This window comes from Taurulus bubalis (genome assembly GCF_910589615.1).
Source record: "Taurulus bubalis genome assembly, chromosome: 8".
Lineage (NCBI taxonomy): Eukaryota > Metazoa > Chordata > Actinopteri > Perciformes > Cottidae > Taurulus > Taurulus bubalis.
In genome coordinates, this window is record NC_136596.1 from 17,494,199 (window position 1) to 17,509,411 (window position 15,213).

Genomic DNA, 15,213 nt, shown 5'->3' on the forward strand with positions numbered 1-15,213 from the left:
GCACCAAACATCCACGTAGCTCTAGACAATGAAACACGAGCTCGGTTACTACCCTCTGCTTGTTTCCCCCGGCTTATTGATCGTTACAGCTCATCGATACGTTGGTCATCAGTCTGTGTGGCATGTTGGTGGTTGCAGCTCTTGTGGCGAGATTGCGTAGAAACAGTGGAGGAATAAAGCGAGGCATGTGTGTGTTTTTGATGGTTTCGCGGTTGGGTTTGATGGTCCTTAAAGCAGCGGGGGGATGTGGGGGCGTCTTGTTGCTGTCAGACGGGATGTAGGGGAGGATCTACTGGAGCAGGATTACCCGACCATTTTTGGTGAGAAGCCTCGCGGAGATCTGATCACAGTTGACGCATTGCACTGCTCGCGTTTGGGCTGCTGATCCATTATCATTATATAATCCTACTCGTATGATCCAGTCTTCTTCCCTTTTTTTCTTCTTTACTTCAACAGCATACGATCACACCGACCACAGCTCGCCTCCTCCCTCCCCTCGAGGATCCATTAATGCAGCTCATGCTGAGCAACCTATGAATGCCAATGATGCATGTGGGTGGATATCAACAGTGTTTGAGTTTACATAATTCACTGTTTAGTGCGCGCTCCTTTAAGCGTGGTGCGCAAAAGATATAAAAGGGAGAGGTTTGTCTTAAATGCAGCAATGTGCCCATGACTCATTGTTTAATACAGTGCAGTATAGGAGAGTGTGAATTCCAAATTGTATTTCGTGTGTGTGTGTGTGTGTGTGTGTGTGTGTGTGTGTGTGTGTGTGTGTGTGTGTGTGTGTGTGTGTGTGTAGGTGTTTGTGTGTGTGTGGGGTGCAGTCATTTTGAAGTCCACAGTGTGTGGGTGAGTTTCAGTTTCAGCAGGTGTGCTTTGTGGTGCATACAGGATGGGAATTTGCTCAAACTCTGAGGAGGAAGATATGTTTCACAGACTCAAAGCACATTGTCATGATACCTGCGTCAGTTTATCTCAGTCTGCATGCCAACACATTGACAGTAAATAGTTTTGATCCTTCATGTCAATCGCAGCATCCCCCCTCATGTCAGTTTCAGTATCCTCCACTCTCCTCACACCTCTTTCTTTCCTTCTGTATTTGTTTTTCAGGGAACAGATAACCCTAAGGCGCGGTGTCTGTCTGCATTTGTCTGAAAGAAAGAGAGAGGGAGCAGCACAAATACCGCACAGCCAGGAAACATGCAAGGAGAGACCTTCCCCCGTTGCAGACTGGTGAAATGTCAGGACTGAAGAGCGAGTGTGTCAGATCAAATCAGCAGACTGTTTACTATACGGGGGGCGATAAGAGCTGCTTGACACTAGACTCACTAACGCCCTGTGTGTGGTTTGAGGCCATCACAATCAAGAACAGACGTGTTAACTAATCTTTCATCAGCACCCCCTGTCCCCTACCCCCTACCCCCGTCAGATTCAGCAATCCAGAGACGAGCCAAGATGGAGTGGTCACTAGAGAATGTGAGGGAGATCGTGGCTGGAGGGATGCAGTCTATAAGGGAGTGTGAGATCTGTGCTTTCGCGATAGCCATGTGTGTGCTGCTGCTGTTCATGTGGTATTGTTACAGGGTGGGCCGGGAGCATGGCTCCAGCCCCCTGCGTGGGAGGTATCTGGCTGGGCCCAGCCGAATTGGAGGGGTGGTGGGGGGCTTCATGAGTTCAGACTGCCGTGGCAGGGGGAAAGGGAAAAGTGGATCAATGCTCGAAGAGCAGAACGGCTTTGCCTTCTGCCAGTCGGCAGAGTGCTTCCGATGTACCAGCGCCGGCGAGAGTCTGAACCAGAGGCTCTATCACAGCCTGCAGGATTATGCCAAGCGCTACACCTGGTCAGGTATGGGCAGGGTGCATAAAGGAGTCCGTGATCAGGGTCGATATCTCAACAGCCGACCGACCATCCAGCGGCCAGAGGTCTTCTTCCTGCCAGACCTACCGTCAGCTCCTTTCTTCTCCAGAGAAGTACAGAGACACGATGTGGAGCTGCTGGAGCAGAGCTTCCCCGCCCTTCTTGCTGAGTTTGAGAGCATCTACCACCAACCTCCAGCCCGCAGCGGCTCCTCCTTGCCACCAGGATGGAAAGCCAACAACACTCCTCGGGGGCAGTGGTGGACCTACTACCTGGTCAACCAAGGCACCCCTCTGGTTCTTAATGTCAGGAGGTGTCCACGGGCCTGGAGGGTGCTGGGCCAGCTGCGCACCTTCATCGCCAACAACGTGTTTGGAAACGCCTGCTTCTCGGTGCTGACGCCTGGAGCTCTGATCACTGAGCATTATGGTCCAACAAATGTCAGGCTGCGCTGCCACCTGGGTAAGAGACTATGAGATGTCAGAGCCTTATTGTGCATTCAACTTTACACAACAGCAAATTGTGTATATTTTTAAATAGCACATTTAAGTAGAGAGGAGGAGCAACCTAGTTAATCAGCTGCTATAGTGTTTAGATCGGATCCTCTTGGGTCATGATGGCACATGGCTGAAATGTAGTTGCTTGTGTGATTATTTGTATTGTTTTGACTGCACATGAGCTTTGATTCTATTTCCAACTGCACCCTCTGAGATGGCTATAAATAGTGGTATTTGTTGTTACAGACAGAGTCTTTTGTAAGATGCTTTAAAAAAGCATACTGTAATCATACGGGACTCTCTAAGGTAATTTTTTTTGCTTGGATGTCTCACCGGAGAAAACTGGGAGATAGTTTAGCAATACCAAATGCTTTGCTGTCCCATAATGAAACATGGATGAAATTCTTGTTTTTCTCTGGCAGGTCTTAGAGTGCCCCCTTCCTGTGAGCTTGTAGTTGGTGGAGAGCCACAGTGCTGGTCTGAGGGCAGCTGTCTGCTTTTTGATGACTCCTTCCTGCACAGGGCCTTCCACGAGGGTAAGAAGGGATTAAAACTGAATCTTGTATTACACTTGGTCTCTTTTTTATTTATTCCTTTCAGAAGAATTGTCCTAAAATAGTATAATCCGATATTAGGTAAATTGAGAGCCTTTTTAATGCGCTGATGGAGTTTTACCTCAAGAGCATGACAAAATGGGCTCATGGTTTTTCTGTTGCTGTGTGTGTGTGTGTGTGTGTGTGTGTGTGTGTGTGTGTGTGTGTGTGTGTGTGTGTGTGTGTGCGTGTGTGCGTGTGTGTGTGTGTGTGTGTGTGTGCGCGTGTGCGTGTGTAGGCGGCGCAGAGGACGGCCCCAGGGTGGTCTTCATGGTGGACCTCTGGCACCCCAATGTGGCCGCTGCTGAGAGACAAGCCTTGGACTACATTTTTACTCCAGGCCGCTTGGAGGACAAGGAAGGGAAATAGGTGTGAGGGGGGAACCATGTCTGACCAAGAGACATATGCTGTTTAGGGAAGTGTCTGTAGGATTGGGGAGCAACTCTTTTTATGCCTCCAGACCAGCTCTCACATTCACTGTGTACATATTCTCCGCCTCATACAGTTTCTTTCATAACTCTTCTTTGTAGATGACCAAGCATTGGGCCTCTTTTATCAAAACTTACTAGGAGCACAATTGTTAAAATCTTAAAATGCAGACATTTTATTCATGTTTTAACATGATGGCAAGGGGTTTTAACTTCTCGTTGGTTATTTTATTTTGAATATATGAATCTTCAATGTATTTGCATATGCAGAAGGATGTGACTGAACAGTTAAAAAAAAATATATATATATATTTGTTCACATTTTCCAACTTTGGGCCAGTTCTGGATCTTGGAATTTTTATTTGGTTGAAATAATTCAACAGTAGGAGGCAAAGTACTTAACAGATATGATGAATGGATCTTTGCGAGCCAAAATGAATGTGCCAGCCTCTTTGTATGCTTCACAGCATAGGACAACCTATTCTACTCTCTACACATGAACTGGAGTCATTTGAGTAGTAGTTAATAACTACTTATTTGTTGTCATCAAAATGTTCCCAATACTTACTAAACATTTAGTGTAAAGAAAGTATTGGTGGTATTACTTTACAATTAACATCTAATGCCAATTATTTTAAACTCACTGTAACACCTGCATACATTTCCCCCAAGGGCTAAAAGAAAAGATCATTCAACTTTTTATATTCTAAACATGTTCAGTCACATTTAAGATGCACATTTGAAGTCAAACCAAAACATGGATGTCAGTGGATATGCACATTTTTCATTTAAAAAATACCCACTGCCAAATGTGGGATACACTTTTGCCTCACGAAAGAGTGCGGAATCTGATCATAGTGCTTATTTACATCAAATCACAGCCACGGTGAAGCTGAAGAATATTTTATATGGATAATGTTCCGCCTTCTGTTCAAAAGGTTGTCAAAGACATTGAACGAGATTACAATGTGTAGTTTCATATGGCTTTACAAATACTGATTAATGGTAAATACATAAAACTGTAATGTGAACTAATTGAATTTTATAAAGTTCGATGGCGGTGTGATATTAATAACTGAAGATGGTGTTAATTATTTAATTTAACAGATTTCTCATGTCACCTATCATATCTGTATGTGTTTTGATAGATATGTGATAACGGAGGTCCAATGTTAATCATGACATGAATGTTTACAGACGCAGCTAATGTCTCTACCGGTGTGGTAGTTAAGTGTGCTCCCCTTTTAAAAATCAATCCTGCTTTCAAAGACATGGTTAGATGAGCACATTTTAGGTTAATTTGTGTGAGTGGGCCTGTGCTGTAACACAGGAGGTGAAGCGTTTTTGGTAAATTTACTAAACCCTTGTAATTTGGTTGTATTTGATATAAGGTTTGTATTTCTGTAAATAGGGTTAAGGTAAAAAAAAAAAGAAAAAAAAAAAGAAAGATCCGAGATACGATGATTGTCTTCAATGCTATAACTATTGTGTTTTCATGATTTACAGCTAAAGTGATCACATTTCATTCTCCGTTACATGAAATCAATTTTGATAGATTACATTTGTAGATTCTGTAAATTGCTTGAAAATGAAGTACTATCTCTGTTGTTATGTGATATATTTGTTTTTAATCAATTTGTAAATTTGCAGTGCCATATGGTATCTATTATTAAATTCACAATCCTTAATTCTTCAACAGCACTTCATGGATGTGCAGAAAAGGTAGTGAAAATGTAACTTCAGCAGCTTTACAGGTCGATTGCAATTAAAGATATCCATCTATTCAATTATAATGTTTACAAGGTGATTTACAAGCTGTTTACAACATTGGTCAACACCGACACTCACATTGAGCTGTCCATAATTAGATTTAAAATCAAAAGTGCTTTTAATCCATTTACGAGTATGAAAACTGTCATTCCCAAAGCATTGCTTCACATATACAGTATATGACGGGGCAACCATTTTGTTTACATTAGGATTAAGGATTTGTCCTTTAACGCATTCTTGTGTGAATTTTGAACAGTATTTCTGTACATTTAATAAATGGTCGAGTATCTTATTTAACCAGCTGTTGTCAGAGGTGTCACTTTCACACTTTTCACAGAAGTTAAACAAGAGGTGGTCATCACACTGTAAGCATGTTCTTCATTCCGTTCTGCTGAGTCATCCAATTCATTAATGAAACTAGTGATGTTCCACTAAATGTTAAACGGTGATAAAAACATGCTGTAGGAGCTGAGTAATTCAGTTGTAGAAAAGAATAAAGTATTCTGCAGAGATGTTACTCTTGGTAATACACTCACACTAATACACAGCAAGGGGCAGAATAGATTGAGTTGTCTCTTTTCAGTCAGGATGCAGTTTTATAATAGTAGCACAGGGAGGCGTATATAGGCATGCAATGATGTTGCTCTTTTTCCTTAGCAGTTTCTTCTTGTCAAACGTACAATGCCAGACAAAAGCACAAGAATGCAGAGTCAATAATAATGTTTAATACAAGCAGCAATAGTGTCTTCAATACATTGTTCATAAATTCATGAAGAATATATGGGTTAATATTTGGTCTTACATCTGCTTCCACAGTTGAAGAAAAGTCAACATCCTGCACTGGAAAAACATTGCCTGTTCGGATCAAGTTTATTTGTATAGCACATTTCAACAACAAGGCGATTCAAAGTGCTTCACATAAAACCATTAAAAGCATCAAAACATAATGCAGATTTAAAAACAGTTAAGAAAACATTAAAACAGTCAAAAAGCTAAATAAAAATAGAAAAAGCAACATAAAAAATAAAAGTTGAATAAAAGTTGCAGTGCAGTTTAAGAAATAAAATTAAAGGCAGCCGCAAACAGAAAAGTCTTCAATGTGGACTTAAAGGAGCTGAGGGTCTCAGCAGACCTGCAGCTTTCAGGGACCTTGTTCCAGATATGTGGAGCAGAAAAGCTGAACGCTGCTTCTCCATGTTTAGTTCTGACTCTTGGAACAGAAAGTAGACCCGTCCCAGACGACCTGAGTGGCCGGGATGGTTCATAAGGTAGCCGTAGATCACAAACATACTTAGGCCTAAACCATTCAGTGCTTTATAAACCAGCAGCAGGATTTTAAAGTCAATTCTTTGTTTGACAGGGAGCCAGTGCAAAGACCTCAGAACTGGAGTGATGTGATCCACTTTCCTGGTTATAGTGAGTACTCGAGCTGCAGCGTTCTGTATCAGCTGCAGCTTTCTGATTGACTTTTTACAGAGGCCTGTGAACACACCGTTAGAGTAGTCAAGTGTTCTGAAGATAAATTGCATGGACAAGTTTCTCCAAATCCTGTGGAGACATAAGTCCTCTAACCCTTGATATATTCTTCAGGTGATAGTAGGCTGATTTTGTAATTGTCTTGATATGGCTATTCAGGTTGAGGTCTGAATCCATAACTACACCTAGATTTCTGGCTTGGTTTGAGGTTTTTAACATTAGTGATTGAAGCTGAGCGCTGACTTTCAATCGTTCGTCCTTGGGACCAAAAACAATTACTTCTGTTTTATCTTGATTTAATTGAAGAAATTTCTGGCACATCCAGTTATTGATTTCTTCAATGCATTTAGCCAGCCCTTGTATGGGACTATAGTCCCCTGGTGATATAGTTATGTAGAGTTGTGTGTCATCTGCATAATTATGATAACACACTTTGTTGTTTTTCATAATCTGAGCCAGTGGAAGCATGTAGATGTTGAACAGAAGAGGCCCCAGCATTGAACCTTGGGGAACACCACATGTCATCCTAGTCAGCTCTGATGTGTAATTAGCTACCGACACAAAGTATTGTCGGCCCTTCAAGTAGGATTCAAACCAGTTAAGTGCTGCGCCAGAGAGTCCTACCCAGACTTTCAGTCTGTCTAGTAGTATGTCATGATCAACCGTGTCGAATGCAGCACTGAGATCCAATAATACTAAGACTGAGATTCTGCCACTGTCTGTAGGCCTGAAGCTTTGGTGGATGGAGGCTTATGTTGATGCCATAATAACACAGAATTGATTTTTTTTTAAAGCCCTGAGTGCTTGTATTCGTAAGCACCATGTTGTATGGGCCCATAATTGTTTTTGTTTCAGTGTCACAGGTGCTTGAATTATTAAAATAGACAAGTAGTTATTGTTGCAATACTCAGCTTGCTTATTGCACCAGAAGTGTGAGTAAAGCTTAGTGTGCTTGAGAGAGAACAGGATACTGTAGCATTGTTGGAAGGGAGAACAATTTGAAGTGCATACTGCATCTATGCACAGGGATGATCCTTTGAGCAATATGCACTAGAGTTTGAATAATAAGACATGCGGGTGTAGACATAGACTATTATATATTCTATAAACTATTGGGATGATTAGCTGTGCTGGACCTCCAGGTGTAGCTGATGGGGTTCCTGACAAAGTGAAAGATTGTATAATGTAAATGCATCGAGCAGTACAATTATGTGCAGGAGACTCAACAGCATGATCATCTGTCAAATGCTGTGACATACACAGCCATGCAACAAATTATGACACATATAATCTTAATTTAAGTTAACTTTGTAAAAATAATCTAGATTGGCGTATATTATGTGGTATTTTGATCAATTACAGAATTGACTGATATTGTGCACTAAAGCACAATTACAATCTGATCATCTGAAAAGGTCCCTCAGGTGACTCCCTCGTTTGTGCCTAATTTTGAGGCCCTGTTCTCTAGAGGCGCACTGTGTCATTTCAGATTATAATAACTGGTTGGTGTGTGGCTCATTTTCACCTGAGGCCTCTTGGCAGGTTAATATGGCTCTGAATTGATACAATAATAGTGTCAACACTGTCAACACATTGCTATTGTGGTAACACAAAATCAGAAATGGCCTCACAAAGGTTGTTATTGTTGCAATATATAGGCTACAATATTATCATAGATGTTGTGTCTCCACCCAGACGTATTATTTTGCATTTTGCATTTTTAGCCATCTCAAATAATTTCCTTGTGATGCACATTTTCATCTATTTGGTGATGTGACGTTAGTCTATTTGTTCTGTCTTTGTCATAGAAAAGTTTGCCGACCACTGGATATTTTACTACCGTTTATGCACCCACGTCATTGCCACGCTGCCAGAGACCAGCATTCACATCAATGAAAAGGTGACGCGCTCTGCAGCGCCGTTGGTGCCCCTCCGTTCAGCTGCCTGCGCGCGCTCCGGCCGCACAACAATCAGGTGGTGAAATGTAGCCTAACTTAACGGGCTCTGCTATGCTAATATGGGTCGACAATGGAGTCAAAACGGTGTATGGTGTCGATGATCAACCCACCGAGACGGACTAGAACAGATCCGCAGCAATGAGTGCCGCCTTTCCAAAATCTGAATCCACGACCTCCTTACTGAAATCATCCTCTGCGGCGAGGAGACCGACACACCTCCCTGAACGCACAGCAGAAAGCCGTAGAAGTCAGCAGCCTCCCCACCAGCACCAGCACCAGCACCAGCACCAGCATCACCACCGTCCCGCAGCACTCCAGAGCAACAGCAAAGCCGAGGAGTCCTTCTGGTCGGCTGAGTGCGATATCAGTGCCCGGAGACCCTTGTGCCATCCCTCCCTCATTGGCAGCCAGGACAGTAGTAACAATGCAGCCACTCGGAGCAAGTGTAAGTCACATGCCCCCCACAGCCAGGTCCCTGACCCACCGGAGCCAAACGGCGAGGCAGACCGAGGTGTGAAGGAGCGCTGCAGGTCATCCAAGCCCACACACCGGCACCACCACCGCAGGAAGCAGAACCGGGAGGACCGTCCACCGGCAGAACCACCTGCACCTGAGCATCCCAGTCGCTGCCGCACGCACACCCGTCCGGTCCCCAGGGTGCCCTCCCTGTCGGACAGTAACGACGACAGGGCTCCTCTCGGTAAGCCGAGGGACCACAAAGGGGTCCATTTGGCTAATAGCGGCGGCCAGGTCAACAGTTCATCCCCGTCCTCCTGCTCCCTGGTCCCGCTGTCCAGCAGGTCCTCTCGCCGCTCTCGGAGGTCCAGTGCTGCTTCTTCTGCATCTGATGTCAATATACGTACAATCCTCAATTCACTGTTTGGGCAGGTAAGTGAAATGGATCAGTTAATTGCTTTTAAATTAAATCACCTCCACAATTGTTCAGTAAGATATACACATTTTGAGAGGTTTAGTGTGTAAAATGCAGGGATGCTCCTGGAAATTCTGGGACCCTGACAAGCTGTGACCGTGACACCCCAAACCCAAATCCCTATTTTATCTAAAACATAATTGGGAATGCCTGTTCTTATAAAAGGCTTGCGAATGGATCATTTGATTGACCACATTAGTACAGCCCGCTTCATCTAAAAATAAAATACATTAAATTCACTTTTGCTTGCCATGCAGAAAATTGTGCTTTTCTTGTTCTACAGAAGTACACAGAGCTATGAAGTGGTTCAGTGTGGCTTTTGGCTATACTGACATCCTGTTTACAATCAATATACTCTAATGTTCTCTGTGATGCACTCTGCAAACACTGTCGTTACTGGGCGGATTGGACTGAGAAAGCTTCTTCATCCATGTCTTATATAATTTGTAAATAGAGCAACACCTCCTACAGACCCTCTCAATCAGGCAGGCCTTTGTTATTTAAGTGGATGTGCTGAGGCAGATGATATTAGTATTGAGAGGTGGAAATATCTGATGTCCTAATGGGTATTTGGTCAAAGATATATCTTATTGTTCTTGCATCATTTAATCAGGAACACTGCAGTGAGTATGTGTTTGAAGCAAAGCACTTTGAAGGCACTGCCAGTGATGGAGGCTCTATTTTAAGCCTTACATCTATTCACACAAAAGGAAGGCGCTCAGCTTAATATGCTTTGATTCTTATCAGTGGTGTAATTTTGCATAATTTTGGCTCACTGTGCTAAAGTCTATCAACGGTTTTAGTTTTACATTGCAAATCCTCACAAAGCTCCACCTTGCTGCTAAAACTCTTGAAAAATATGTTGCTTATTGCGGGCATTTCTTTGTCCCTTCCGCAAAAGTCAGAATTTAGTCCTTGCCTTGTGTTTTAGATTTTAATCACAAATCAGGAGGTGATTAAAAATTAGGAAGCTTTCAGCCGTAAAATAGACTCTGTATGGGAACACAGAGATCATCCATTGTGGCTTCTGGAGAAAAACATTATGAAAGCCTTTTCTACAAATAACCCTGCGAGCAGCTCTGTGAAAACATTAGTGTGACCTCAAAAAGATCGTTGGCAAGACTGTTAAATGGAGAGGAGTTCAATGACTGGCAGAAATATAACGCATGCTATTTTCTTGTGTGGAGTGTTTCAACAAAGCGGAAATAAATGTGAACAGATGGTGATCAGGGATGATAATTGGTTGAAAGATTTCATGAAAAGAATCATATCCTTACTAATGTTTTGTGCAGAGAAACATATTACCTCACTAGCAGCCTGTGTTCAGATGTTCTGCAGATATACTGCATAGATACATACATACAAGTTATATTTAACTTTCACTGTTACAAATGGACTATAGAGTAATTGTATTTTCCAACAATCACAGTCTTAATGCGACTCTCTTTGGTGCCAGTGGCTGCTGTAGGTCAGAATGACCTTGTCTTTGACTGCAGAGGGCAGAGGATGACGTGTGGGGGTGTAAGGCAAGAAAAAGCAAAGGCACATGCAGAAATATAAAATGCAATGTACAAATTAAAATGCAGTCTCAAGGCTGCAAACTGACAAATTAGTCTCACAGTTGAGAGTAAGAGTGCAGGTGAGGAGACTGGAAATAGACCATTAAAGTGTGTTCTTGTAAACCAGCCTGGTGCTGAATTGCACAGCCAAGAAAGAGAAAACACCTCACAATATGTGTTTGACCCTGAAGCAAAGGTCACCTGCTTGCAATCATTTCCTGCAAGAAAGCTGACACCCCTTATTCCATTTCATGTGTTTTGGTGCCAGTGACACCATCTTAAATTGTCTAGTTGTTCCCAGAATAACTATAACAGTTTGGTCGGTGTGACAGTCGGGTGAAATAATTCACAGTGATCACCTTCTTTTCCTTTAATAGGCATAATTTTGCTTCCCTCCTTGGTCGACTTCCCTCTCTCATTTAGTTTCTCTCCCTCACTCCTCTCTCTCTCTCTCTTTCCCTCTCTCTCTCTCTCTCTCTCTCGCTCTGTGTCATAGACTGCTCATACTATTCCAAAATTCACTTACTCCCGATAGTACAGTGCAGTCCACTGTTTTTTCAACCAGCTCCAGGGTAGCACCCCGGTCTTCATGGGTCTTGCTCTTGTTTGCACTCAAAATCCAAACTGCAAACATAACAGAGAAAAGGTCCTCATGGTCCTTTTTAGTGCCTCTTTTCTCCTTTGGTATGGGAAACTGCTTAGATTGGCCTCTGAGAAAGGTAGGACTGTGTTCAGTGTGATGCACTATTACACCCTGTCTTTCTCAATTTGTTTGGTGGATTTCGAAGGTAAAATTGTTAAATGAAACTAAACCGTCCAGCATTCTCAGAAACTGTCCATGGTTGCGTGCTGTTGCATTTGTTCTTTCTGTCTGTCAGTTATCGTATTGGACATTTTTTCCCAACAATGTTTTTCATGATATCTGTACACTGTTTTTGAGGAACATCTTTATAGAAAAAGTTTTGGAGTTTTATTATCCACTACTATATTCCATTACTTTATGAATTGAAACTACTCTGAAACCGCACTGCTTATAGTTGGCTCTCGAGTGCATTTTGAAAAATATGTTAAATGAATGGCTTCAGACTTTGGCAAACCTTTTGTGTGCAACAGGAACCTTTTTTGTGAAAAAAGTACTGCATGTCTCACAAAAGAAAATGTGTCTTAATGTCTCATATGCAGCCTGTGCCATATTTGTTCTGCTTCTGAGTGTGTTTATTGTTCCTGTGACAGTGTATAGGTGTGAGGTGCGAGTCCCTCCAACGTTGCGTGTAAACTGTTATGAATGATGAGTGGAAAGTTGGCAACATGCTGTTTAATTAATGCATTTGGCTTTTTGACATGTTTCATATGTCAGCATTGTTTCTCTCATACATACTGTAAGCACGCACACACATAATACTTTTACAGAGAAGTACATTTCTGTCGTAGAATTGAATTCTACAACTTAATTCTTAAGTCTACATTACTGTCACACATCCTCTCTCAACTTGTTTCTTTAATCCCTTCTGCTCCGAAGCTGGTACAGGTCTCTAACATTGTCTCTGAACCCCTCTGGAAAGATGCTCCAGGATGCTGAGAGGAGATTCAGAGGGGTGCTACCCTGTGAGGAGATGGGCCGGGCAGGGTATCTTGAGCCTTATCAGGAGTCCATTGTTTCCATGACACAAAACTGCGCTCTTGTGAGCCACATACGGTTGCAAACCTGTGTCTTCCTGAGTAAAGGCATGGCCACGTGCAGGCAGGCTGTACGTAAGTCTGGACAAACATCTTTTTCATCTCTTTGTATTTATCATAATTATATCTAACCCTGGATAGGATTTCTATCATTACCAAACAAGCTGCCACAACAACTATCACCGCTCGGTTGTTGAGAGACCCTTTCAATTACTTTCTACTATAATATTCTACTATTTCTACTGCGAGAAATAGATTCTGCTATCTTGTCAGCTGTCAGAGGGAAACACACAGGTTTGGAAAATAAGTTAGCCGGAAAGCTCAGCAACCTAATCTAATTATCAGCAAAACAGCTAATATAGAACAACTTCCTGTTCAATTTCAATTTTAATCAGTTCGAACCCCATCTGCAGAGTCCTCCATGTCTACAATATTACTCATCAATCAATCAGTGATGGTCGATGAATTGCATAAAAAGACTGAGCAGCCTTAATATTTTGTACTTTCCAGTCTCAATAAAAACAGCACATTAATGGAGGTTTTTGCATGAGCAAACATGTCAGTTTAAGAGATGATGGTTGATGTACTGACAGTGATGGATTGACAGATTGAAGCACTGATGGAGTGCGCTTGTTGGATCGGGTGGTTAAGCATCCTTGGGCTCATGTGCCTTCGGTGTTTTCTATGCCAGTGGTTCCGGTGAGACAGTTCTTTAGGCCTGACGTCAATGCTCAGTGTTGTGTTTAGACTGTTCACTGCTCCTGCTGTTAACCCCTGAGGGCTCTGGTATATGTCTTCCTCTCTCTCTGCCCTTTAAAGGTTGCATTCATTGTAAGCAAGTGCTGTAAAAAAAAATAGAAACAGTCACATTCTTCTGTGAACTCAGAGGGTTATGATTCCCAGTAATGTTTCATAGGGATCAGCCTATTCATACTCGGAGATTTTGTCATCAAGATGTGAGATAGTTCCAGTGTACTGTTAACACCTTTTACCGTTAGGCGTCCTTAAGTTGAGGTCCTCAATAAGGCTGAGGCTTGTTATGGAGAAGATCGCTGATTTAGGTCTGGGCATCACTGGAGTCACAACGTTGTCAGCGGTATGTTTGGATCGAGCAGTTTGTTATAATGTGTGATCATGACGGCTGGTTTTGGTTTTGCACTGACAATTTATTTATTGTCATTTCTTAATAGGACAGAGAGCTGCGTCCAGAGGAAATGGATGGTAAGTTTATCTTTCTTTCATGCTCTCTTTACTCACATTATCAGTAAAAAGAAATGTAGGCTATTTTTTAAATGATTACACAACACACATTTGTTAAAAATGCTTTACAGAACAAACATGAAAGCCAAATGAAGTTAAACAAATTACATATTTTATCAAATGGTGCCAGGATGTGTATACTTCTGTGCAAAGTAACATGCAATTCAGTTGCGAAATGTTGTTTGCTCCACAGAGTTGCGGGATGCTTTCAAAGAGTTTGACAAGGACAAGGATGGTTTCATCAGCTGTAAAGACCTTGGAAACTGTATGAGAACTATGGGATACATGCCCACTGAAATGGAGCTGATTGAACTGAGTCAACAGATAAACATGAACTGTAAGGACTTAACTTGTGTATTTAAATGTAATGCATACATTGTATATGTTGTTGTATCCTCTATGTGTATTGTGGTTTGAAATCCTGTGCCAAAATCTATTTTTCTTCAGTGGGAGGTCATGTTGATTTTGAGGATTTTGTCGAGTTGATGGGCCCAAAACTTCTTGCCGAAACTGCAGACATGATCGGAATAAAAGAGTTAAAAGATGCGTTTAGAGAGGTAAGTGTCCGGATTAAAATTTAGATAACTGTTTTCTGAAACTGTGGGCGTGTTTTAAGATTTTTACTATTTACTATTTACTTTTCCATTTTTATTTTTGTTTTTCTGCTTTTTGTTTTCAGTTTGACACGAACGGAGATGGTGCCATAAGCACATCTGAGCTCCGAGATGCAATGAGGAAGTTATTGGGCCAACAGGTAAGAGTTGGATCAGAGAGAGAAAACAGAAAGCCTCTGAATCATTCATTATTACATATGCACTGTGTGTGGTGCTCCTCTGACTGTTGCCAACCTATTTTTCTCAGGTGGGTCTCAAGGAAGTAGAAGATATCCTGAGGGATGTTGACCTAAATGGTGACGGGCTTGTTGACTTTGAAGGTAAATCCTCTTTATAAACTACTCATTTAAGGTTTTCCCTAGAGTTCATTGTCATTCTCCTCTTCTCTCTCTTAACAGAGTTTGTACGAATGATGTCTCGCTAAGATCAGGAAATGAGCGGTCCTGAATGTGAAGCTGTGTCTTTCTCAATACTTGACCAAGAACAACAGAGGACATGCTGATATCTCTGAGCCATCCGATTCTGAATGACACTGGAATTAAAACTCCTTGAATGTTTTGGAGCAAGGAGTCACCTCACACTTTCAATC

General features: G+C 42.0%; 2 protein-coding genes across 2 annotated transcripts; both read left to right on the forward strand.

Annotated features, from left to right (window-relative positions):
* Positions 1 to 1,458: 1,458 nt before the first annotated feature.
* On the forward strand, positions 1,459 to 3,320 carry asphd2 (aspartate beta-hydroxylase domain containing 2; the record flags this gene model as incomplete). Its single annotated transcript, XM_079222101.1, has 3 exons — positions 1,459 to 2,323; positions 2,781 to 2,894; positions 3,190 to 3,320. 3 exons carry the CDS (start codon positions 1,459 to 1,461, stop codon positions 3,318 to 3,320), a joined length of 1,110 nt encoding a protein of 369 aa, XP_079078227.1.
* Positions 3,321 to 8,721: 5,401 nt separating this feature from the next.
* Positions 8,722 to 15,113, forward strand: cabp1a (calcium binding protein 1a; the record flags this gene model as incomplete). The annotated part of the gene is made up of 7 exons (XM_079221768.1): positions 8,722 to 9,471; positions 13,941 to 13,971; positions 14,204 to 14,347; positions 14,458 to 14,567; positions 14,690 to 14,764; positions 14,872 to 14,944; positions 15,023 to 15,113. The coding sequence occupies 7 exons, from the start codon at positions 8,722 to 8,724 to the stop codon at positions 15,046 to 15,048; spliced, it is 1,209 nt and encodes a 402-aa protein (XP_079077894.1). The 3' UTR covers positions 15,049 to 15,113.
* Positions 15,114 to 15,213: the final 100 nt, after the last annotated feature.